Here is a 21,778-nt window from a genome sequence, read left to right as displayed (position 1 = left end):
AAGACAGTCTGGGATGTGGGACCCCTTCCTAATTCTTTTATACAGTAAAATAAATGTTAAAGGAACATTTAGAACAATCTAGAAGAGGAAAGAAGTCATAGGTGGGCAGCATCATTGGGCAGCTGAGGAAGAAGGGGTGTGAAGCACCCACCTCGGCTTTTAAGGAGGCTGTGAGTAGGCTGCTGGGGGCCTCTCCCTTTCTCAGCCCCAGCCGGGGAGTGGGGTGGCTTGCCTCTGCCTTTGCTGTGGGTCACAAAGCTTCTGTGGCCCTAAAAGTGGAAGGCCTGGCAGATGACCCAGAAAAATCAAGGATGTTGGTTTCTTAAAAAACTGCTTGTGAATAAAAGCAGAGTATCAGTGGTGGGTCTGCTACCCAGGGCTGCCCTGAGGGCAGGCTTTCTCCGTGCTGCTTGCAGGTACCTACCACCTGGAGAGTTGGATGGAGGAGGCTCTCCCTGCCCCAGGGCCCCCGTTTGGATCTAGCTGATGCCCCACAGGGGGCTTCCTCTCATTGAAGCCTGGGGGGAAAGTAGGGCAGGTGCTGCTGTGGCTCTGCTTACTGCTGGGCCACTCCCTCACCAGACAGCGTTGGGCAAGTCATTTAACCCCTCTCGACTGCCTTTTCCTATATTTAAAATGAAGAGTTGGGTGAGATGATCTCTAAGCCCCTTTCTAGCTGACTTTCCCCCGGCGTTGGCTGTCCTGGTCCCCAGTCCCAGTCGTTTCCCTGCAGACTGCCCTCCCCGTGGAGTCTCGCTCCCCAACCTCCCTGACCTCAGGCTCTGTTTCTCCTCCCCTAGTGTGCACCAAGGGTCAGGTGGTGAGCGGCCAGTATCGGATGCTTGCAAAGCATGGGGGCTACGTGTGGCTAGAGACCCAGGGGACTGTCATCTACAACCCTCGCAACCTGCAGCCTCAGTGCATCATGTGTGTGAACTACGTCCTGAGGTGAGCGTGTGAGGGCCACAGGGCTGGGTGTGCAGCGTGCCCAAGCTCCCCAGACTGAGGATGGCAGGCCGAGGGAACCCAGAGCCTCTCAGAGCCCAGGCACCATATCTGTGAGCTCTTGGCAGTGCTAATTCGCATGACCCAGAGGACTCTCATGGATGTCTCAGGAACAGTGGGACACTTGGAATTTCCCCTTCACAGTGTGTTTTCTGCCTCCTCCCCCTAGTCTGTCATCTGTGTCATGCCTCTGAGCCACATGGGGAGGCAGATAGCACACAGTCGTCACTGAACAAGGAGAAAAAGGGAAGAGACTCACTCGCGCTTTCTGGGAGAAGATGTAACACCTTCTCTCTGTAGCATCTGGGAAGAAGGCTGGAGAAAGTCATTGCTAGGCTGAAACAAACAAAAACAAAAGCCCTCAAACCTGTGTACACCATGCAGCCCATGTGCAATAATAACACAGCATCCAAGACAGACATGTATTCAGAGAGCACTCATGGCCTTGCTACCTGCACGACTCCAAACGTCCATTGTGGGGTTCTTTACAAAATGCTGACACAGTGTCCATACCCGTGTTGCTGGCTGAGAGGCTCAGCTGTCAGGGTTTCCATGTGTCTGGGGGAGCAAAAGGATTTTGCTAGAAAGTGTGGAAGATCTGAAATGCCCTCTTGTCCCATTAGTGAGATCGAGAAGAACGACGTGGTGTTCTCCATGGACCAGACAGAATCCCTCTTCAAGCCCCACCTGATGGCCATGAACGGCATCTTTGACAACAGTGGCGAGGTGGCTGCGTCTGAGAAGAGTAACTTCCTGTTCACAAAGTTGAAGGAGGAGCCCGAGGAGCTGGCCCAGCTGGCCCCCACTGCGGGAGATGCCATCATTTCTCTGGATTTCGGTGGGTGCTTCCTCGCTGAGCGGGGGCTCATCGAACACTTTTGGGGTGGAGGAGCTTCTTACCATAACAGGCCTCCCTGGCTCCAGCTTTTCCCTAACCAGAGCTGCCTTCCCTGAGTCTTGCCAAGCATCTCTCAGTGGCCAGGCTCTGTGCTGGGCACCAAAGAACAATGCATTCACCTGCCCCGGAGTAAGCCTGTCCTCTTCCCGGCCTTGGAAAGTGCTGAATGAGGTGGGGTTTTTACACATTTTTGCAGAGAGGGCGCATCTCCATCTGGGCCTTGAAGGACAGATTGCTTGTTTAGGGAGAGGGCTAGGTTGAAATAAAGGTAGGAGAAATAATTCCAGAAAGACAGATGGAGAAGAGATTGAGGCCCAGGTTAAGCCCCCCTTTGAGCTACTTCTCTAAAATGTTTGCCTGTCCCATGGAGCCATGAGTCCTTGTGGCCCCAGGCCGTTTTCAGCCCTCCCCCACCCCTATGCTGGAAGCACTCTTGATGTGTACCTGGGAAGCCCCTTCTTCCCCAGGTTGTGACCCACGCCCCCACCCCCGCCCCCGGCCTTGCGTGGCTGCTCAAGGACTAGCTACGCCTCCCTGTGCTAACTCTAGACTGGCTGGCCCCTTGAGAGGTGTTCTTGAGAGGCCGTGTGACAATTGCAACTTCAGAGAGTCATAAAGGGCAGCAGGCCCCTCAGTGAGAAGCTTACAGCTTCCTTGTTTTGTGACAATACTGAGGCAAATTACCCAATTCTCCTCTCACAACCTCCTCATCACATTCTGGATTGCTCTTCAAGGAAGATTGGCTCCTAATACATTTAGTCTCTGAAAATTAAATGCTCCAAGAGAGTGTTCGCTTTAAAGGGAATCTGTACATTGACTCATAGCCCCAGTTAAAGGCCCCTTTGTCCCATGTCCTAGCCCCAGGCATGCTTTCTGACCCTCTTAGGACCTTTTGTGCATCCTTTGGGCTTTTTCTGCCCTGGGAGTGAGCCCCATGTTTATGGGTGTTAACCAAGCCAAGCCCTTGTCTCCACAGGGAGCCAGAACTTTGAGGAGTCCTCAGCCTATGGCAAGGCCATCCTGCCCCCAAGCCAGCCATGGGCCGGAGAGCTGAGGAGCCACGGCACCCAGAGCGAGGCCAGGAGCCTGCCGGCTTTCACCGTGCCCCAGGCGGCCGCCCCAGGGAGCACCACACCCAGTGCCAGCAGCAGCAGCAGCTGCTCCACGGTGAGCGCCCCACCTTCGGGTAAGGACTTGGAGAGGTTGGGCTCCTCCTTATGGCTGCTGCCAGATGGCCAAGCAGACTGCCCAGTCAGAAATACTGCCCTCCTCCCCGTCAAGTTATCCAGGAGCCCCCTAGGGTGGCCATGACACTTACCTGCCACGTATTCCAGCTGTTTGCTTGCTGTTAGTATCCATCCCCACCCCCACCTGAATGGTAAGTTCCTTGAAGATGGGGGCCTGAAGCTCAGTCCCTGTGCAGGGCAGGAACCCTCCTGCTTGGGGCGTAGAGATCTGCAGCGTCCAGAGCCCTGCGGCCACGGCCTTTATCTCCTTTGCTCCTCTAGGCAGGCTCCTTTCTGATAGGGAGACTGAGGTTCAGAGAGGTTGATGAATTGACCTAATTCATACAGCTTGTAGAGAGTGGTTCCTCTGTAAATGCTTGTTCAGTGGAATGGAGTTGAATCTGTGGGTCCAGGAATGTATTTCTCCTGCCACCTTGGACTTCTGGGGAGACCAGTGCCATACTCTTGACTTGGTCGCTCTCCTTCCTGGCCCCCAGCCCAGCAGCCCTGGAGACTACTACACATCTCTGAATGATGATCTGAAGATTGAAGCAATCGAGAAGCTCTTTGCCATGGATACAGAGGCGAAGGATCAATGCAGCACCCATGTAGGTGGCCATGGAGATGGAGGTGGCGTGCCAGGCCTGCCAGCTGGCAGGTGGTGGAGGCTCGCATCCATTGTCGCAGCCTTGCCTCTTTGTTGCAGAGACCGGTGGGGGTGCTTGGCCCAGGCCCTAGTCCCTTAAATGGGTGAGAGTGTGGGGAAATGGAGCCTGTGGTCCTCCCCCTCTCCCACTTCTGCCCTCTGTTTTACCCGTGTCAAATCTAGCTGTTTCATTTTTAATTCTCAACTTATGTCCTGCTTCCTGGGACAGCTTCTTAGTGCACATGAAAACCAAAACTACAACTGAACCTTTCTTAATAAAGCCCTGCATTTGAAAAGCACATCCAGGACCAGCCCAGTAGCATAGTGGTTAAGTTCATGTGCTCTGCTTCGGCGGCCAGGTTCAGATCTTGGGCGTGGACGTACACATGGCTCATCAAGCCATGCTGAGGCAGCATCCCACATAGAAAATCGAGGAAGACTGCCACAGATGTTAGCTCAGGGCAAATCTTCCTCACCAAAGAAAAAAACAGAACAAAAGCATATCCAGAGCCAACCCTGATGGCTTAGTGGTTACAGGTTGGCGCACTCTGCTTTAGCAGCCCAGGTTCAGTTCCTGGGAGCAGAACCACACCACTTGTCTGTCAGTAACCACAGCATGGTGGTGGCTCACATAGAAGAACTAGAAGGACTTATAACTAGAATATATAACTACGTATTGTGGCTTTAGGGAGGAGGGGAAAGAAAGAGGATGATTGGTAACAGATGTTAGGTCAGGGTGAATCGTTCCCAGAAATAAATAAATAAATAGCATATCCAGATTTATAAGACGTTTATAAGCATAGGTAACAATTACTCCCTTCCCAAACATTCGTCTTAGGATTCTGAATGACATCTGACTGACAAATTTTCATTTATACTCAACTTTTCAGGAATGCATTTGTTACATAGGCCAAATGTTCTTGCAAAAACTATGTAAACAGGGACGAGGTGGGTGAATGGGTGCATGTTTCACAAAACTCAAAGGAAAATCGTTAATCTGCCATTTGTCTCAGTCTGGGTGGTTCGTTCCAAATCTCTGCCTTGCTCCTCAGCTTGCATCCCTGCCCTGCCCGGCACACGTTGCAGCTGATCCGCAGAACTTGCCCTCTTTGGTTCACTCTCAGCCCGCCCTCTCTCCTCGGAACTCCTGTAGGGTTTAGGACTTAGTACTCGATCATAACTACCTGCTTCACTCTGTAACCAGGGCATGTAGTTATAATCATTAATAAGCTGATCCCCCAGCGAGGGCATCATTCTCGGAGCATAGAAACTTCTCTGCGTCTGCTTCTGAGTATTCCCTGTCATGCCATCACGATCCCGGGGACCTAAGGAGTGATCTCCGAGCATTTGCTGGTTGGAATGAAAGTCCCGCTCCCAGTGCGGCCAGCTGTCACTTTGCGAGCAGTCCACAGATACACCCTGGGCACTTACTGTGTGCTCAGGCCTGTGCTGGGGCAGATGAGGGAGATGAGGACAAAGCTGTCCTTGGCTCCCCAGGAGCCATTGTGTGCACCACAGGCCTAAGGGGCAGTCACTGTGGGCTGGAGTAGGCAGGGATGGCTCTGTGGAGGAGGCAGGGCTTGCTGGGGCCACAAGGGGGAAGGCAGGTTGGACAGGTAGACTGGAGAGAGGAGAGCATTTCAGGTTGGGTGGGGGTGGTGACACCCGTGTGGTGATGGAGGGATGACTGACTGGACCATGGAGATTTGTGGCACAGGCTGAAGAGGCGATGAATGGCATGGAAAGGCTAGGATCCCATGCTAGAAGACTGTGCACATTAGGAGGATGAGTCTGAGTTTTCTTCTGGTGGGCCCTAGGGAGCCCATAAAGGTGTTATAGCGGGGCAGTGACACCGTTAAAGTTGTGCCTGAGATGAGTGACGCTGGCAGGGGCCGGGAGGGAGGAGGGGCTGAGCTGGAATGGTGTTTGTGAGGTGGCACCAACCTCTCAGCTTCTTTGCCTTTGCTGTCTCTCCTCAGACGGATTTCAATGAGCTGGACTTGGAGACGCTGGCACCTTACATCCCCATGGATGGTGAAGACTTCCAGCTCAGTCCCATCTGCCCGGAGGAGAGGCTCTTGCCGGAGAACCCCCAGTCCATCCCCCAGCAGTGCTTCAGTACCATGACGAACATCTTCCAGCCACTGGCCCCTGTGGACCCTCACAGACCCTTTCTCCTGGACAAGTATCAGCAGCAGCTGGAGAGCAAGAAGATAGAGCCCGAGCACCGGCCCATGTCCTCCATCTTCTTTGATGGCGGGACCAAGGCATCCCTGCCATTGTGTTGTGGCCAGGCCAGCACCCCTCTCTCCTCCATGGGGGGCAGATCCAACACACAGTGGCCCCCTGACCCGCCATTACATTTCGGGCCCGCGAAGTGGCCTGTTGGGAATCAGCACACCGAGTCCTTGGGGGCATCGCCACTGGGGCCCCCTGTCACCTCGCCCCATCTCTCCATGTTCAAGAAGAGGTAAGTAGCAGAGCCCTTGGTTGTATCAGCAAAGGCTGTGAGGAACAGGAACGGGACAGAGAGGCACCCACTGGGGGCGTCTCTGGGGCCCCAGAAAGGCTCCCTGCCCGTCGCATCCTCCCTCTGCACAGTGGTCTGATACCCCGTTAGCCTGCTCTGAACTCTGGAAGCCCAGGCTTTGGGGGAGTCACTCGAGGGATGTGAGGCCTCCAGCAAGACATGTTTTATGAGGGCTGGAGGAGACCAAGAGGGGACTAAGGACAGGAATAGGGAGAGAAGTGGCTTGTCGAGGGCCTGGGCCACCAACGTCCTCCATTCACACCACTCCTTCGAGTGCCTTTCTTATCCACAGGACACAAAAAATTATTTGAGTCACTCTCCATTCTCTCCTGAAACCCTGGTTGAGAAAAGCAAACAGATGCCTGTGCTCTTGCCCTGCTTTTGGCTGCCCAGGGTCACCACAGCAGCCCCTCTGGGCAGTGCCCAGGGTCCAGCATTACCTTTCCCACCCTGTCCTCTCCCGGCTCCTTCAAATCTCCCCAACAAGCCCCGTTTCAGCCAGCTGGGAGCTCACTGGGCTAAGTCACGGGGGTGGTCTGTGACTTCTAGCCCTCAGGACCCCTGGGGCACTTTCCCGTGGCAGAGCACCCTCCTTGGTCCTTAGTGGGGAGCAGTCAAGGCAGGGCCGGGGAGAGACGGGGCAGAAGAAACCCTCTAAAGACTGATGTCACCTAGCTGGACAGCCACAAACGAGGTCAGGCCTGAAGGCTGCCTGGATACAGCTGGGCGGGTGGGCAGGCAGGTATAGAGGGAAGGGCAGGTGACTTGAACCAACCGGCAGCTTCTCGCCAGGTAGAGGAAACTGAGGAAGGGAGGCCAAGCCACCACCTCCTCTGACACTCTGCCTTTGGGTCTTAGAGCCACCACCGTCCTACATATTAGTTCTGGAAGGGCCCTCTGAGGGCCCTGAGATCAGATGAAGGCGCTGGGTGGCATGGGGCTCCAGACCCCCTCACGTGCCACTCTCTGGGGCTTGGCAGGTCTGCAAAGGGCTTTGGGCCTCGGGACCCAGACACGATGAGCCCGGCCATGATAGCCCTCTCCAACAAGCTGAAGCTGAAGCGACAGCTGGAGTACGAGGAGCAAGCCTTCCAGGACATGAGTGGGGTGAGCCATCTCCTGCCAGTGTGCTGTGCGTCCCCTCCTCAGCCCCTGGGGTGGGCCGGGCAGGAGACTCATTCTGGCTGTGAGGGCTCGGAGGGCCAGCCAGGGGCAGCAGGGAAGGTGGGGCTGTGGCCTTTCAGAGAGAGCGCTCACCAGCCCTGTTCCAGGCACAGCGGCTCTGCACCCCTCCCCAACCCCGACTCAGCTGGGGGACTTGGTCCCCTGGCCTTCTTCCCTCTACATCTGCCCTTCCCACACCCAGGCGGATCCACCAGGCAGCAGCGCGTCACACTTGATGTGGAAAAGGATGAAGAGCCTTAGGGGCGGCGGGAACTGCCCTTTGATGCCTGACAAGCCACTGAGTGCAAATGTCCCCAGTGGTGAGCAGCAGGCCTGGGCCTCCTGGGGTTCTGGGGGGAGGGCGTTTGCAAGTGGAAGGGCTGGGGGCCCAGGGGCCCATCCTGGTTCCTCCTCCCTCACCACCCGCCTTACCCGCCTCTCTGAGGCTTGTTAGAACAGGATGGTGTCCTCTGCCCCACCTTCCACATACCTGACTTCCCCATTTCCGCTCTGGCTTGGATGATGCTGTCAGAAATCTCTGGGCTCTGAGACCCTGGGGGCTGCCTTTAAGCTCCTTCTGTAAAGGAAGGAGGATGCTAGGGGCTTCACGCTCTCCCCCGTCCCTTGGGCTAGCATGCCCTCACTCTCTGGTGTTGGTCTTTCAGATGAGTTCACCCAAAATCCACTGAGGGGCCTGAGCCAGCCCTTGAGACATCTGCCACCACCACCACAGCCGCCATCTGCCGTGAGCCCCAGGGAGAACGCCAAGAGTGGGTTCCCCCCACAGTGTTATGCCCCCCAGTACCAGGACTACGGCCTGCCCTCGGCTCACAAGTTGTCAGGTGGGTGCACTCAGGAACTGGATTCCCCATGCCAGGGTCTGACGTGTGTGGGTGGGGTGAGGGCCAAGAGCGGAACATCACAGGCGGCAGATCTCGGCTCAGTACAAGGATGAACTTGCTGCCATGAGAGGCAGCTCTGCAGACAAAGGCGAGCCCTCCTCCTCTGGAAGTACTGCAGCGGGGGCTGGAAGGAACCCACCAATGATCAGGTGACATCCAGGGCTCTTTGGACCCTGAGAGTCCCTGAGCCTTCAATTCCAGCTCAGCTCTGTACTTGCTGGAAGACTGAGCAAGCCGCAAGTCTAAATGAGAGGTCTGCATGCCGAGTATTGGCTTCAGGTACTCTATGAACCCACGAGTTTCTTTGAACTATAGAAACCGGGGCAAATCACATTCTTTCCACTCAGGTCATTTCTGACCGTGAGGAGGGGAAGAGAGCATTAGAAGGGATGGTGAACAAGTATCCATTGCTACTGTGGGGGCTGCAGAGAGGCGTGAGGTCTGGCCCCATCCACAAGGGAGCAAGGTCAAGTAGGGGAGGCAGGCATGGACCCTAGAATGTTCCAGGGTAGGGATTAAGGAGGGAAAGGGCACAGAAGCTAAGGGAAGGGAGAGCAGGCGTCTCACAGTAGAGGGGCAGAATGGAGGGCTTCCAGCCTGTCCTCGAACCTGGGCCTGGCCTTCCCTGGGAGAGGGGTCTGGGGGCTGGGATTTTTCCCTTGTCTTCCTTCTCAGTGGGAGAATGGCCCAGGGACAGTAGGACGGGCTGCTGAGGGTGACCCTGACACAGGACTATCAGGCCCTTGAATCTTGGAGAAGGACCCGTGTGTGTGTGTGTGTGTGTGTGTGTATAATGTGTGTGCACACATGTGTGTATTGTGTGTGTGCGCACATGCATGCATGTAGCAGCTGGTTCCGAATTCCCTCTCTCCACGCGGCCTTCCTCCCTGCCACCAGTGCGTGCTGGGCACTGTCGGCAACCCCAGGCCTTATGCAGGCTCTGGCTGACGACCCGTCCTCCAAGGCAGCCAGGGAAGCCTCCGCTGGGGCTCCTCCCATGCAACCCACTCTCCCCTGACCCCTCCCTTCCTGCTGTCTGCTCTGTGCTCTCTCTCCTTGGATCTGAGCACCCCACCTAGTGCGATGCGAGGCAGACACCTTCTCTGCTGGGTCCACCCTCTGAGCACGGAGTAGGTCACTTGGGAAAGAAGACACTGAAGAAAGACTGAAATTAGGGCCGCCCCACTTGTGCCCCCAAGTCACAAAAATTGAAAATGCCTCTGGCTCCCTGCATGCGCCCTCTCGTCCCTGCTAGCCTCTTCTGGAATGGACCCTTCTCCGAATGTTTCATTTGGGTTTTTAAAATACGGTACCAACCATTCTTTCAGGCATGGCAAGTCGGCTGCTCGGGCCTTCGTTTGAGCCTTACCTGCTGCCCGAATTGACCAGATATGACTGTGAGGTGAACGTTCCTGTGCCAGGAAGCTCCACGCTCCTGCAAGGAGGGGACCTCCTCAGAGCCCTGGACCAGGCCTCCTGAGCCAGGCCCTTCCACCTGGGCAGCCACCCCTGCCACCAGCGTCCCGCCAGCTTCACTCTCTACGTCTGTTTTTACAACTAGGTATTTCTAACACCAACACACTTTTTACAAGATGTACCTACCTGGCAGACTTGTCCAGGTCACCAAGTAGTGGCCTTTTTCTGAAGATGCTCACTTTATCATCCATATTTTAAAAATACACAGTTGTTTTATCTGCTACATTTTGCTCTGTCAATGAAAATGTTCTTAAATTTTGTAAGATTTTTTTTTCCCCAACTTCAATTACTTCTAATTTATATTATTCGTAGGTCTCTCTCTCTCTCTCTCTCTGTCTCACACACACACACACACAACGTCCATACTAACAAGTTTGGTGTACGTTGTCTTGTAGAAAAAGCTTTGGCTTCATTTGACTAAAAACATTTTGTTGTTGTTCTTGCCAAAGAGAAAGAAAAATAATGTTGATCTCCAAGCTTGATTTGTGGCCTCTCCCTCTCAAAGCCCTTCTCCTTTCTTTTTCAAAAATAATCACCATATTGTAAATTTTAGCCTTTTTTTTTAAAAAAGCTGACTCTTTGCTGTAATTTTGACATGACTTTTTCGAAAAAGAAGAAATGTGAAGGGTGAACTCCAGCGTATGTGGTTGGTTATCTGTGAAAGTTGCACAGTGTGGCTTTTCCTAAACTGTTTGGTATCCCCCACCCCATTCGGTGGACATTTTTTTTATTATTATTCAAAAACATAACAGTTTTTTAAAAAGAAAATTTATATCTGGATTAAGTGTTTAGCATATATATGGGTACTTTGTAATATCTAAAAACTTAGAAACGGAAATGGAATCCTGCTCACGAAATCACTGTAAGGTCTTTCTTAAGCTGTTCCTTCTCCTTTTCCTGGTGTCGCTGACACTGCAGAATTGTACAGTACTCCCACAGGCCTGTACTAACACCTTGGCTCGAGGTCGCTCTCTGTTGGCTTTTTGCTTTTGGGATATGCTGTAGGCATGACAACCAATCTGAGAAGTGGAATCTTTCCGTGGCAGCATTGCCAGCTGTCCTCTCCTCGTGTTCTATATGTATTATGTATGTATGTATGTATGTATTATTATTGCTGCCAAGAGGGTCTGATGGCACGTATCGGGTAGCGGGGGTGGGGGTGGGGGGACCCTAAGGGACAGAAAGTGCTTTAACTTTTCTTAAGGTTTTGTTGCTAGCCCTTCAAGTGCACTGAGCTATGTGACTTTAATGGTCTTTCATGTGGCACATTTGGATATTTCCAGAACTAACATGAGATGGTTTTGATGGGAATTCATGCAAGAAAGTGAGGATTCAGAAATGGTGTAGTGATCCAGTCCACGTCCTCCCAGCTCACCACCTTGGAGCCCATGGAGCTGGACTGAGAGGGTGCAGAAAGCGGGGGCAACTGGTCCTGACCAGCCCCAGCCCCATGCGCCTTCCTTGGCCCGTCCTCGGATCGCCATGCAAGGCCGAGGTGCAGTGGCCCCCGCTGGCGAGCGGCAGGCAGGCCTCCGGGGCAGCCCCCAGCCTCAGGCCCTCCCTGAGGTCTGCCTGCCACTTGAAGTGACTTGTATAGGTAGGAAGCACTGAAAATAGAGTGTTCTCAGAGCACCTTGTAACTCACTGGGTAAGAGGGTAATACCTTTTGGTTTTTACATACCAATCACATGGAACTTTTCTGTCATGGATACAATAAAGACATTTCTAGAAACACACAGCACAGCAGTCTAAGATATAGCACAGCAGGCTAAGAACTTGGTAAGCCTGGCGGGACTTACTGCCAAAAACAAATCAAAATTTAAATTTCAAAAGAAATCTAAGTTATATGAGAAATTAGCTGGTCACTGTGTTGCCCAAGTCATCCTTGAGCACCACAGCTTTGCCCCAACTTGGCGGCAGAACTTGAAGGGTTACCGACACGTAAATGCCAGTGTTTGATTTCCTGTGTGTGTTGCCTCAGCATTAAGGGCATTTTACCCTTGCATTTTACTAAAACACTCTGAAAAATATTCCAAGCTTCGTATTAACCTTACCTGTCAATGTAACGACTTCATGAACATTATTATATTGTCAAATTCCTACTGACAACGTTATTACTATACGGGAGCTTAACTTTATAAAGAAATGTATTTTGACACTGATATCTTATTAAAGTATTCTGATCCTACCACTGCTGGTGGCTCTTGTTTACTGTGGGTTTATCATGGGCTACCCTAATGTAAAGTGAAGTATTTATTAAATAGTTTGTAAAAAATGAACGTTGGCATTGATCTTTGTGAGACAACTGAGACCAGCTGACAGGACGATGGGTGAAAGAAGACAAGACTAATATTAATACTTGGCAACTACCCGAGACTGGGAAACCATGTTGCACTGTCCATACTTGTGCAGGTATTTTTCTATCTATCTGCACAGGGCCCTTTTTTGTGTTCTCTGGAGGACCCAAGGAAAGGAGTCATGGTTCCTGCCTTCTGAAAATTACGTGAAGCAATTTGAGAGCTGTGCTGGTCTATGTGTGTCTACACTCTGCACTTTGGGATGAAGGTTCTGAAGGGGGAGGGGCAGCCTGGTCTCTTGGGGTCAGAGGGAGCTTCAGTTTGGAGGTGGCAGGGCTCAAGCGGGGCCTTCCCAGGTAGAACGAGGATGGGAAGGCCAGAGATCACCTCAGCCGCAGACAGAGCACAGCGAAAGTCCCGAATTGGACATGGGCATGAGGGGTTCCCTAATTCACATTTTACTTTTCCAAATCATGACTTACTTATGAACAGGCAGCCTCTGCTCACAGTCCTCCATCCTGGAACCAGCACTCCAGCGCCGTGCACTTAGTTTGCCTGAGAACTCGGTCCTCACAGTGTGGTCTCACATGTTGCCCTGTTAGCTCACGCGATCCTCAGGCTGAGCACTTCTGTGAGCACCCATTTCACAGATGAAACAGTCAATTCAGTGGTTTCTGCAAGTCACACCCTGTTAGTGGAAGAAATGAAATGTAAACCCAGTCTTGGCTGGCGCTGCTCTACCCTCAGAACCGACTGTGCTTGCTGGGAGGTATATTTTATGGCAGGGCTCTGTTTACATTTCCAAGTAGAACATTCCTGTCACTATTACTTTAATCTTTAGACCTCCTTCTAGTTCTTTTGCTTACTCTTCCCATCTCTTCTCTTCCCAAACTTGGTGTCGGGACCTTCAGATTGGATTTTCTGGACTCTGTCTGGCTCCCACTCACCTTTGCCTGCCATCTTGGACTTGCAGGAAATACCACCTGTTCTTTTCTGAAGCTCTTCTGTCACTGACACCTTCAGTGACACTCTCAGCCTTCCTTCAGGAGCAGATTGCCTTGGAGCACTGGCACTGGCAAGTTCAGGACTCAGACCTCGATGGGCGCTGTCCTGACCCCCTAATCTTTGAGTGAGGCCTTTGCCTGAAGGCTATAATTGTGTCCTCCAGCCCCTGGGGCTGCAGGAGCTCCAAGCTCCTACTGCTTCCATGTCCAGCAAGCCAGAGGGGAACATAAGTGGGGAGCATACTGAGGCCACTGTCCCTGATGGATTAGAGGAGGTCGCCTCTCCAAAGCTCTCAAGCCCTAGACATGGGCCCCGCACAAGCCATCCCCTACTTCCTTCATGTTTTGTCTTGAGCAATCCAGTGAAGACTCTGACTTAAATGCTGATTTCATATTTTACTTATCAAAATGCAAGTGGCTTAAGAGGAGGTATGTACTTGCATGGCCATGTGCGCAGGGCCAGAGGCAAGGCCCTCGTGTGGAATTAGCAATCGTTCAGCCATGGGGGTTCCTCCTGATTACTAGATGAGGTTTCCTCTTGGCAGGCAGACCCCATCGGGATGTGACACCTTCCCAGCACCTGCCTTGGTTGGCAGCCTCCAGATGAGAAGTCTCCCTGGGAGGGGGATTCAGAGCCAGAGCTGAGGAGGGAGGCAGCCCAACCTGATAGAGAAGGGCCCCCTGGCTCCCTCTGATCCAGGCAGGGCAGACTCCTGCCCAAAGCGTGGTCTCTGAGGCACATTTCAAATTGGGGATGGGAGGGTGATAGGTTTTACTGCAGACACAGTGCAGGCCCATTTCCTTCACAACATGCAAGATTCAACCATCTACAGCCCTGCTCTCCTGGGCCCCAGCACATCCTCTGCTTTTCGTGAAAAAGTAGTTTTATCGGGAGGCCCTTATGAGAGTGATCAGGTTAACCTGGTTCTTCCCTTCTTGAGGCAGGGGTGGTTCCAGTAAGACATTCGAGGTACTTGCCCAGAATGACTCAGGATACTGAAAAGGACCTAGAAATGATGTAGCTCCACCCCATCTTTTATGTTTTTTCAACCTGCTCATGTTAGAGATGCGGAGAGTGAAGCAGAGGGAGACAAAGTGGACTTTCCTGCAGTCACGCGGGAGTGAGTGGCAGGGCTGGGAGCAGAACCCAGGCCTGCATTGTAGGGACTGAGGCTGAACTCACTATAAGTGAAAGGAACCAGTGTCCCTGCCCCGAGGCATGTCCTTTGCCTATGACGTCAGTTCTCAATTTCTCCACCAGTCTGCAGACCTGCCCACCGCGGCCCTTTCCCTACCGCCACCTCATAGGTCTGCAGCCTCTCCCTTGTCTCTTCCCTCAGGGCACTTTCAGTTCTTCCAAAATAATCATGATCACAGCATGACCCTCATTTCTTCAAAATATTCCTTTGAACTCCGTGGCCCCTATGGGAACTGCTTGGCCTCTCTGTGACCTCGGTGAACTCTAAATCAATTCCTTCACTTTTAGATTGAACTTTCCTTGGCCTCTCAGGACCCAGGAGAAAAGGGGTTTTGAAGTACTCCCCTAACTCTACTACACACACACACTGTTTTTTTAATGATACGTATTTGGTGGAGTCATGATCTCTCTCTCCAAGAGCTTACCAGCTAGCAGAGGAAACAGAAGCACTCCTGGGTAATTCAGGATGTCTATCTGAGATGGTGCATCATGATGGAGGCCCATGGCCCACATTTTCCCAGGCAGTCCCAGTCTCAGAGATCGTGCTTCCATGTCCCCAGGTGTGTGCTTGTACTTAGACTAAGGACCCTCATCCCGGGTTCAGAAAGCATGAAACTTACAGAAGCAAATGTGCCTCTAGTTCCCTTAGGGTGGACTCCACATCCTGTGGGAGTTCAGGGGAGGCCAGGAGAGATCAGCCCGGGGCCTTAGGAGTGGAGAATCCCCCCACCTGAGCTGGAAGAGAAGATTGGAGAGGATGGGTGGGCATGGGGGACAGAGGGAGCCGGGGGGGGAGGTAGGAGAGGGAGGGAGAGGTCATTCTAGGAGCAGTGGATGAGGGGACAAAGGCACGAGACCAGAATAAGCAGCACATGCAGGAGACCCTGGGGACCGGGCAGCACAGGGAGCCAGGATGGACGGAGAGGGCAGCAGGACAGCCTGGCCACCTACAGCACAGCCTGGAGGCAGACAGACCTGGGTTCAAATCCTGGGTCTGCTGCTTGTAGCTATGTAACCTTGGAGAATCCCCTTAATATCTGAGAGCCCATGTCTGCTTTCCTGTGGAAGGAGCATGATAATTGCCCCTATCTCACAGGGTTAAGGTAAGTTGTACTTAACTCCATGAGAGTGGATGAAATACACCTGTGACATAAGAGCATGAACAAAGAGACAAAGAGTAGAGACTGAAAGTAGAGCCCTGGGCCATGGAAGCACTGGTAGGAGTCAGGCAGAGCAGGAGCCAGCAGAGAGGGTGAGTGGGAGTACTACGGAGAAGGAAAAAACCCAGGAGTGTAATACCCCAAAAGCCAAGGGAAGAGGGTGTTTCAGGAAGTGGGAGTAGTTAACTGGGTCACACGCTAGACTGAAAGGCCAGGCAAGACGAGAAAAACTTGGCTCAGGGTTTGGCAACATGGAGATCGTCATGGGCCTTGACCAGAGCGGTTTTGCTGAAGAGTTAAGGACAGCCGCTTGAAGGGAGCGGACTGAGGAATGAGCTGGGTGGGGTGGGGGGATAGAGAACACAGCAATACACAACACTTGCCAAAGGTTTCCCTGTGAAGGGAGGCAGGGAAAGGGAGTGGAGCTGGAGGAAGGGGTCAGGGGAAGTTTGTTTGTTTTAACATTTCATGAACTTTTATTTTAGAATAGTTTTAGATTTACACAAAAGTTGCAAGAATATTATAAAGAGTTTATTGCTAACATTGCTGTGGTACATACGTCACAACTAAGAAGCCAATAATGGCATGTTTTTATTATCTAAAGTCTGTACTTTATTCAGATTTGCTTAGTTTTTACCTAGTATCTTTTTTTCTCTTCCAGGATCCCACCCAAGATACCACATTACATTTAGTTGTCCTGTGTCCTTAGGCCTCTCTAGATGGTGACAGTTTTCATGGTCCGTCATAATAGTCACTCAGACTTTCTGGGTTGTTGATGACCTTGACGGTTTTGAGGAGTGCTGGTCAGATATTCTTAGAGGATAGCATCCTTCAGTTTGCATTTGTCTGATTTTTTTCTCATAGTTATACAAAGTTTATGGGTTTGGGGGAGGAAGACCACAGAGGTAAAGCGCCATTCTCATCACCTCCTATCAAGGGTACATGCTATCAGTGTGACTTATCTCTGTTGACATCAACCTCGATCATTTGGCTGAGGTGGTGTTTGTCAGTTTTCTCCACTGTAAAGTTATTGATTTTTTAGGGGAAGCTATTCTTGAAGATGAGCTATATTAGGGAATGTTTGTATGGTGATGGCAGAGGGAGAAATTGATGAAGGCAGGAAAGAGAAGGCATAACTGCAGGAACAGCATCATTGAGAAGGTGGGATGGGCACCAGTAGGATCCACTGCACCAGGGAGTGGTTGGCTGTGGATAGAAGCCTGGGTAGTTGATCCTTTTAAAGGAGGGGAGACAGAAAGTGGAGTGAGGATGCCGTCCGTCAGGAGGAACTGGTGGTGGGAAGATGATGAGCAACCTCCAGTTCTAGTCGTTTCTGTTTCCCCAGTGATGTATGAGGCAAGACCATTAGCTGAGAGAAAGGGAGGCGCTGTCAGAGTTGTTGTTTTTTTTTTTTAAAGATTGGCACCTGAGTTAACAACTGTTGCCAATCTTCTTTTTTGTGTGTGTGCTTTTTCTCCCCAAATCCCCCCAGTACATAGTTGTATATTTTAGTTGTGGGTCCTTCTAGTTGTGGCATGTGGGACACCACTTCAATGTGGCCTATGAGCGGTGCCATGTCCGCGCCCAGGATCCGAACTGGTGAAACCCTGGGCTGCCGAAGCGAAGTGCACGAACTTAACCACTCAGCCGCGGGGCTGGCCCCTGTCAGAATTCTGATGAAAGAGAAGTGTGGAATAGTCATTTTAGGAGGTCGGATCAATGGCTAGTATTAATGCTCAAATGATATTTTGCTTATAAATTGACCCATCGGCACAGTTGTATGTTTTTCTCCAACCACATGTTTCTACTTTAATGGAGGCAGAATGAGTGGATAGTTGAGTTTACTAGGTTGGGGTTCAGCTGGCACAGTATGTTAGAGGGAGTCTCTGTTTCCAAGAGAAGGACTGTTATGATGGACCTTGGAAACTAAGTTCTGTGAGAAGGAAAGAAAAAAGAGGAAGAGGTTGATGGTCAGTGAAAAAATGGTAGGCTCAGTGAATTAGGTCCTAATGAGGTCCAAGAGGGGTCGGAGTGAGGTGCAGAGAAAATGAACCATGCAGAGAGTCATGGTCAGAGAAGAAACTTAAAACTGAGATTTCATGTGTACTTACATATGACCCAGCAATACCACTTCTAGGTATTTATCTTAAAGAAGTGAAACTTCTAAATTCACACAAAATCTGCCCAAAAATATCTATAGCAGGACTATTCATAATCACCAGGAAATGGAAACAACCCAAATGTCCTTTAACAGGGGTATGGATTAAAAAACCTGTAATCCATCCAGACGATGGACTATCACTCAGCAATTAAAGTAAATAAACGACTCAAGCAGCAGCATGGCTGCACTGCAAAGGTATTATACTGAGTAAAAGAAGCCACTATCAAAAGGCACATTCTATATAATTCTGTTTATATGACATTCAGGAAAAGGCAAAAAATACACGAACAGAGAACAGACCATTGGCTGCCAGAGGTTGGGGGTGGGGGAAATTTGAATATAAAGGGGCAGCACAGGGGAGTTCTTCCGAGTATCGGAATTGTTCTATATCCTGTCTGTGGTGGTGGTTACGAGAATCTGTGCATGTACAAAAAAATCGCAGACTGGCACATCAGAAAAAGAACTTTACTATAGGTAAATTTAACATGTTTAAAAATAAAAGCAAATTTTGAGATTTTTTTCAGAGGTGGCTGCAATAACGTGGAAGAGAAGGTCTGAAGAAGTAGAGGAGACAGGATGTTGTCAGGGTTGACCAGGTGGGTGTTACGAGGACACTGAGTGGAGAGGCGGAGGAGAGAGATGAGCTGGGAACTGCAGGAGGAGTGAGCAGAGGCTGAGCTGACAGCTCTGAGGAGAAACAAGAGTCCAATGACATGAGTGGGAGGGGAAGGGAGAAGTCTTTTGGAAGCAGCGTCATGAAGCTAGGAGGACCCCCTCCACCTCCAGGCCCTGCCTGACACCTGCCTGTAGGAGGGAGAAACAGGCCTCTCCCCGAGGGCTGCAGGGAGCAGGGGCCCTCGGCAGAGAGCTGGGCTCCTGTTACAGAGGAAAGTGAAGGCACATCAGGGGATACGGGAGGATCTAGGAGGTGGCTGATGGCAGACAGAGCTCCAGAGAGTGTGGTGAAAGATCGAGACGGAGGGGACGGGCGGAAGATGCGAGAGAGTGACAGACACGCAGAACTGTCTGAGGACAAGGGCCAGTGGTGACACATGACCTGGAAGCTTTGGTCTGCCACTGGTGATTGAGGTAAAGAGAGTTGGGGAGAGGGTGTATCATCCTGAGGGTCTTGGAGATTTGAGCCGGAAGGCTGGGGGGTGGAACACTCCTGCAGCCTGCAGGGGCAAGGCAGGGAGGGACAACAGCTTCTCCACCAGTCAGAGGAGCCTTCTAGACCCTCCTTATACTCTGCAGCACCTGGGGACCATCAGACAAGTGCACTCATTGAAGGTGAGGTGGGGTGGTTGCTTTCTAAGGCCGGTGTGAGGGTGGCCAGGGGGAGGCTCCCTCCCTCTCTGCCTCTCAGGATCTTGGTTTCAAACCCTATGGGAGGGCTCAGCACTTGGAGGAATAAAGGAAGACAGCTGCATTTGGAGGACCCATTGGCTTCAAACAAAGGGATGTTTTGCCGTCCTCATTAGCCTGGTTGAGGCGAGGGCAGCTGAGCGTGAATATTGACATAGTTTTAGAGGCCTAGCTTAAAGGCCAAGGCAGGGCTCCGACTAAAGATTCAAATCTGGATGAGAAAGATGACTCAGACTGGGACAGGTTGGCCTGGATGGGTGAGGGAACTTCAGGGTATGTGCAGTCACTCCTATTGCAGCTAGGCTGACCAGGGCGGCCTAGGCCTTGAAGGTTGGTTTTGCCCACCACCTGCATACCAGGCATCCACAGGTTAGGCACCAACTCTGAGCCTTGCTGGGCTGTGCTCAGGTCCTGGGACCTGAAGTTCTACAATACCAAGGGGTCAGCGGCAAACCCAATATATCATGTCCCTCTCTGGGCACTATACTTTCAGGAAGATATAGCTAAACAGGAATTTGTTCACAAAAGGTGACTAAAATGGTGGTGGGGCTCAAACCATTTTACAACAACTGACTGGGGAAGTTGAGACAGTTTGTCCTGGAGGAAATAAGATTTGGGAGAGCTCAAAAGCCTACCTTCAAACATCAGGAGAAGCATATTGTGTAGTTTTTCCGGGTGGCCTCATGGGTTAAGAACTAGGCTCATAGGTCTAGAAAAACACAGTTCAGCTCGATGCAAGTATGCACAACCGTAACCTCTGCCTCCCCTGATGTGTCAGTGTTCGCCTGCTCAGTATAACCAGGAAACAATACCTTTACTTTGATCACCAAAGAAAGCTATTTAGAGGATGATGCCTTCTAAGGATATCTGGCAAAGATAAAGAAAAACTATATTTCCAAATCTTTGCTCAGGTCTTTGCATAAATAAAGCCTGGCCATCAGACAGAGATGGCCCTGTGGAAGCCAGGATGAGCAGAGAGGAACCAGCATCACCCCTTAAGTGTTATCTCCTGTCTGGGCAGAAGAAAGTGCAAATTTTTTTGAATTTAGATTTAAAAAATGTTTTTCTTAACATGGATTTATCCTGCATGGCCTCTAAGAATTACTGCTTCTCTCTGGGAGATACTGTGGAGTCACATCTGAAGTCAGCGAGTGAAGCAGAAACCAGCTGAGTCAAAATTACCCTTGAGCACCCCGCAGGAGGTGTGACCATGCTGGAAACTGCTGCCCCACCTCTCAGTCCACCCAGCACAGCCAGTTTTTCCTTCACTGTTAGAACAATCACGGTTTCTTCGGATGACCACCAGATGAAATAGTTGGCTTACATCTAGCGACCATGTTGTATAGAAAAGGTATGTCTTTAAACACAACTATACTCAGTAAGCAGGATGCACACACCTGGAGAGGGGTGTGGTGACAGACTCCCTGAGGAAACATCCTACCAAACAACTCCCATCTCATCCTACCTCAGGGACATGTGGTCCTTTCCTGGGATGCTCAATGGGCATAGTTACCCACATTCAGAGGCAGATCGAGATGTCAAGGGGCCTGTTAATTGTATGTACCCTTGACATGATGTGATAAAAATGAGACTTTAGCTCTGTGGTCCTTCTTCCCAAAAACCTATAACACTATCTATAAACAGGAAAAACACCAGACAAATCCCAATTGGGGGAGATTCTACAAAATACCTCACCAGTATGGCTCAAAATTGTCAAAGTTGGGGGTGGCCCCATAGCATAGTGGTTAAGTTTGGTGTGCTCCCCTTTGGCGGCCCGGGTTCACAGGTTCAGATCCTGAGTGTGGACCTACACCACTTGTCAGCCATGCTGTGGTGGTGACCCACATGCAAAATGGAGGGAGATTGGCACAGATGTTAGCTCAGGGCCAATCTTCCTCAGCAAAAAAACAAAACAAAACAAAACAAAACCTGTCAAGGTTCTCAAAAACAAACGAGAAATTATCCCAGCCAAAAGAAGCCTAAGGAGACATGATGATTAAATATAATGTGGTTTTTTGGATGGGGAAAAAAGAACATTAGGTAAAAACCAAGAAATTTGAATAAAGTGTGTACTTTAGTTAAGAATGATGTATTGGTTCATTAATTGTAAGAAATATACCATACTAATGCAAGATGTTAATAATAGAGGAAAGTGGGCACAGTGTAGATGGTAATTTTCTGTACTGTCTTTGCAATTTTTCTGTAAGTAAGAAACTATTCTAAAAAAATCAAGTTTAATTAAAAATGGTGCCTGATAAAAACAAAGAAATGTAGGAAGGAATGAAGAGCAAAGAAAAGGATAGATAAATGAGTAAAGCTAAGTGAATATTGGTGTTAAAACAATAATAATGATAATATATTGTGAAGTTTAAAATAAATGTGGAATTAATATACATGAAAACAACAGTACAAAAGGCAGGAAGGGATAAATGGAGTTAAGTGGCTTTTAGTCTTTGTATTTTCTGGGAAGTGGTAAATGTACTAATTTCTATTAGACTTTAATAAGTCAAGGATGCATGTTGTAATCACTAGGGCAATCATGAGAATAACTGTAAAACAATGTGTAACTAACAAGCTAATAGAACAGGGAAATCTTTAAAAAATACATGATTATTCCGAAGTGGATGAAAAAGGAGAGAAAACGAACATAGAATAAGTGTGACAAATAGAAAAAAAATAAGATGTAAGATTTAAATCTAAATATATCAGTAATTACATAAAATATAGTCATAACACAAAATATAAA

General features: G+C 50.4%; 1 protein-coding gene across 4 annotated transcripts in view; it reads left to right on the top strand.

The window, feature by feature from the left end:
* EPAS1 (endothelial PAS domain protein 1) overlaps positions 1–12,035 on the top strand; it is an 86,989-nt gene extending 74,954 nt beyond the window's left edge. Inside the window, exons 8-17 of one of the 4 annotated variants that reach the window (XR_011426087.1) lie at positions 801–948; positions 1,629–1,843; positions 2,880–3,070; positions 3,627–3,737; positions 5,755–6,245; positions 7,286–7,412; positions 7,672–7,789; positions 8,135–8,311; positions 9,700–11,356; positions 11,414–12,035. Coding sequence is in view for 2 of the 4 variants with exons in the window: in XM_005600005.4 (XP_005600062.1) it covers positions 801–948; positions 1,629–1,843; positions 2,880–3,070; positions 3,627–3,737; positions 5,755–6,245; positions 7,286–7,412; positions 7,672–7,789; positions 8,135–8,311; positions 9,700–9,851 (1,730 nt within the window). In the remaining 2 variants the exon portion in view is untranslated. Of the gene's footprint in view, positions 1–800; positions 949–1,628; positions 1,844–2,879; positions 3,071–3,626; positions 3,738–5,754; positions 6,246–7,285; positions 7,413–7,671; positions 7,790–8,134; positions 8,312–9,699 lie in introns of all 4 variants that reach the window. The other 3 variants (XR_011426088.1, XM_005600005.4, XM_070235515.1) reach the window with 3 other exon arrangements.
* Positions 12,036–21,778: the final 9,743 nt, after the last annotated feature.

This window comes from Equus caballus, chromosome 15 (assembly GCF_041296265.1).
Source record: "Equus caballus isolate H_3958 breed thoroughbred chromosome 15, TB-T2T, whole genome shotgun sequence".
Taxonomy (NCBI): domain Eukaryota; kingdom Metazoa; phylum Chordata; class Mammalia; order Perissodactyla; family Equidae; genus Equus; species Equus caballus.
Note: the sequence above shows the minus strand (reverse complement) of the source record. Positions and strands in the feature narration are given on the sequence as shown.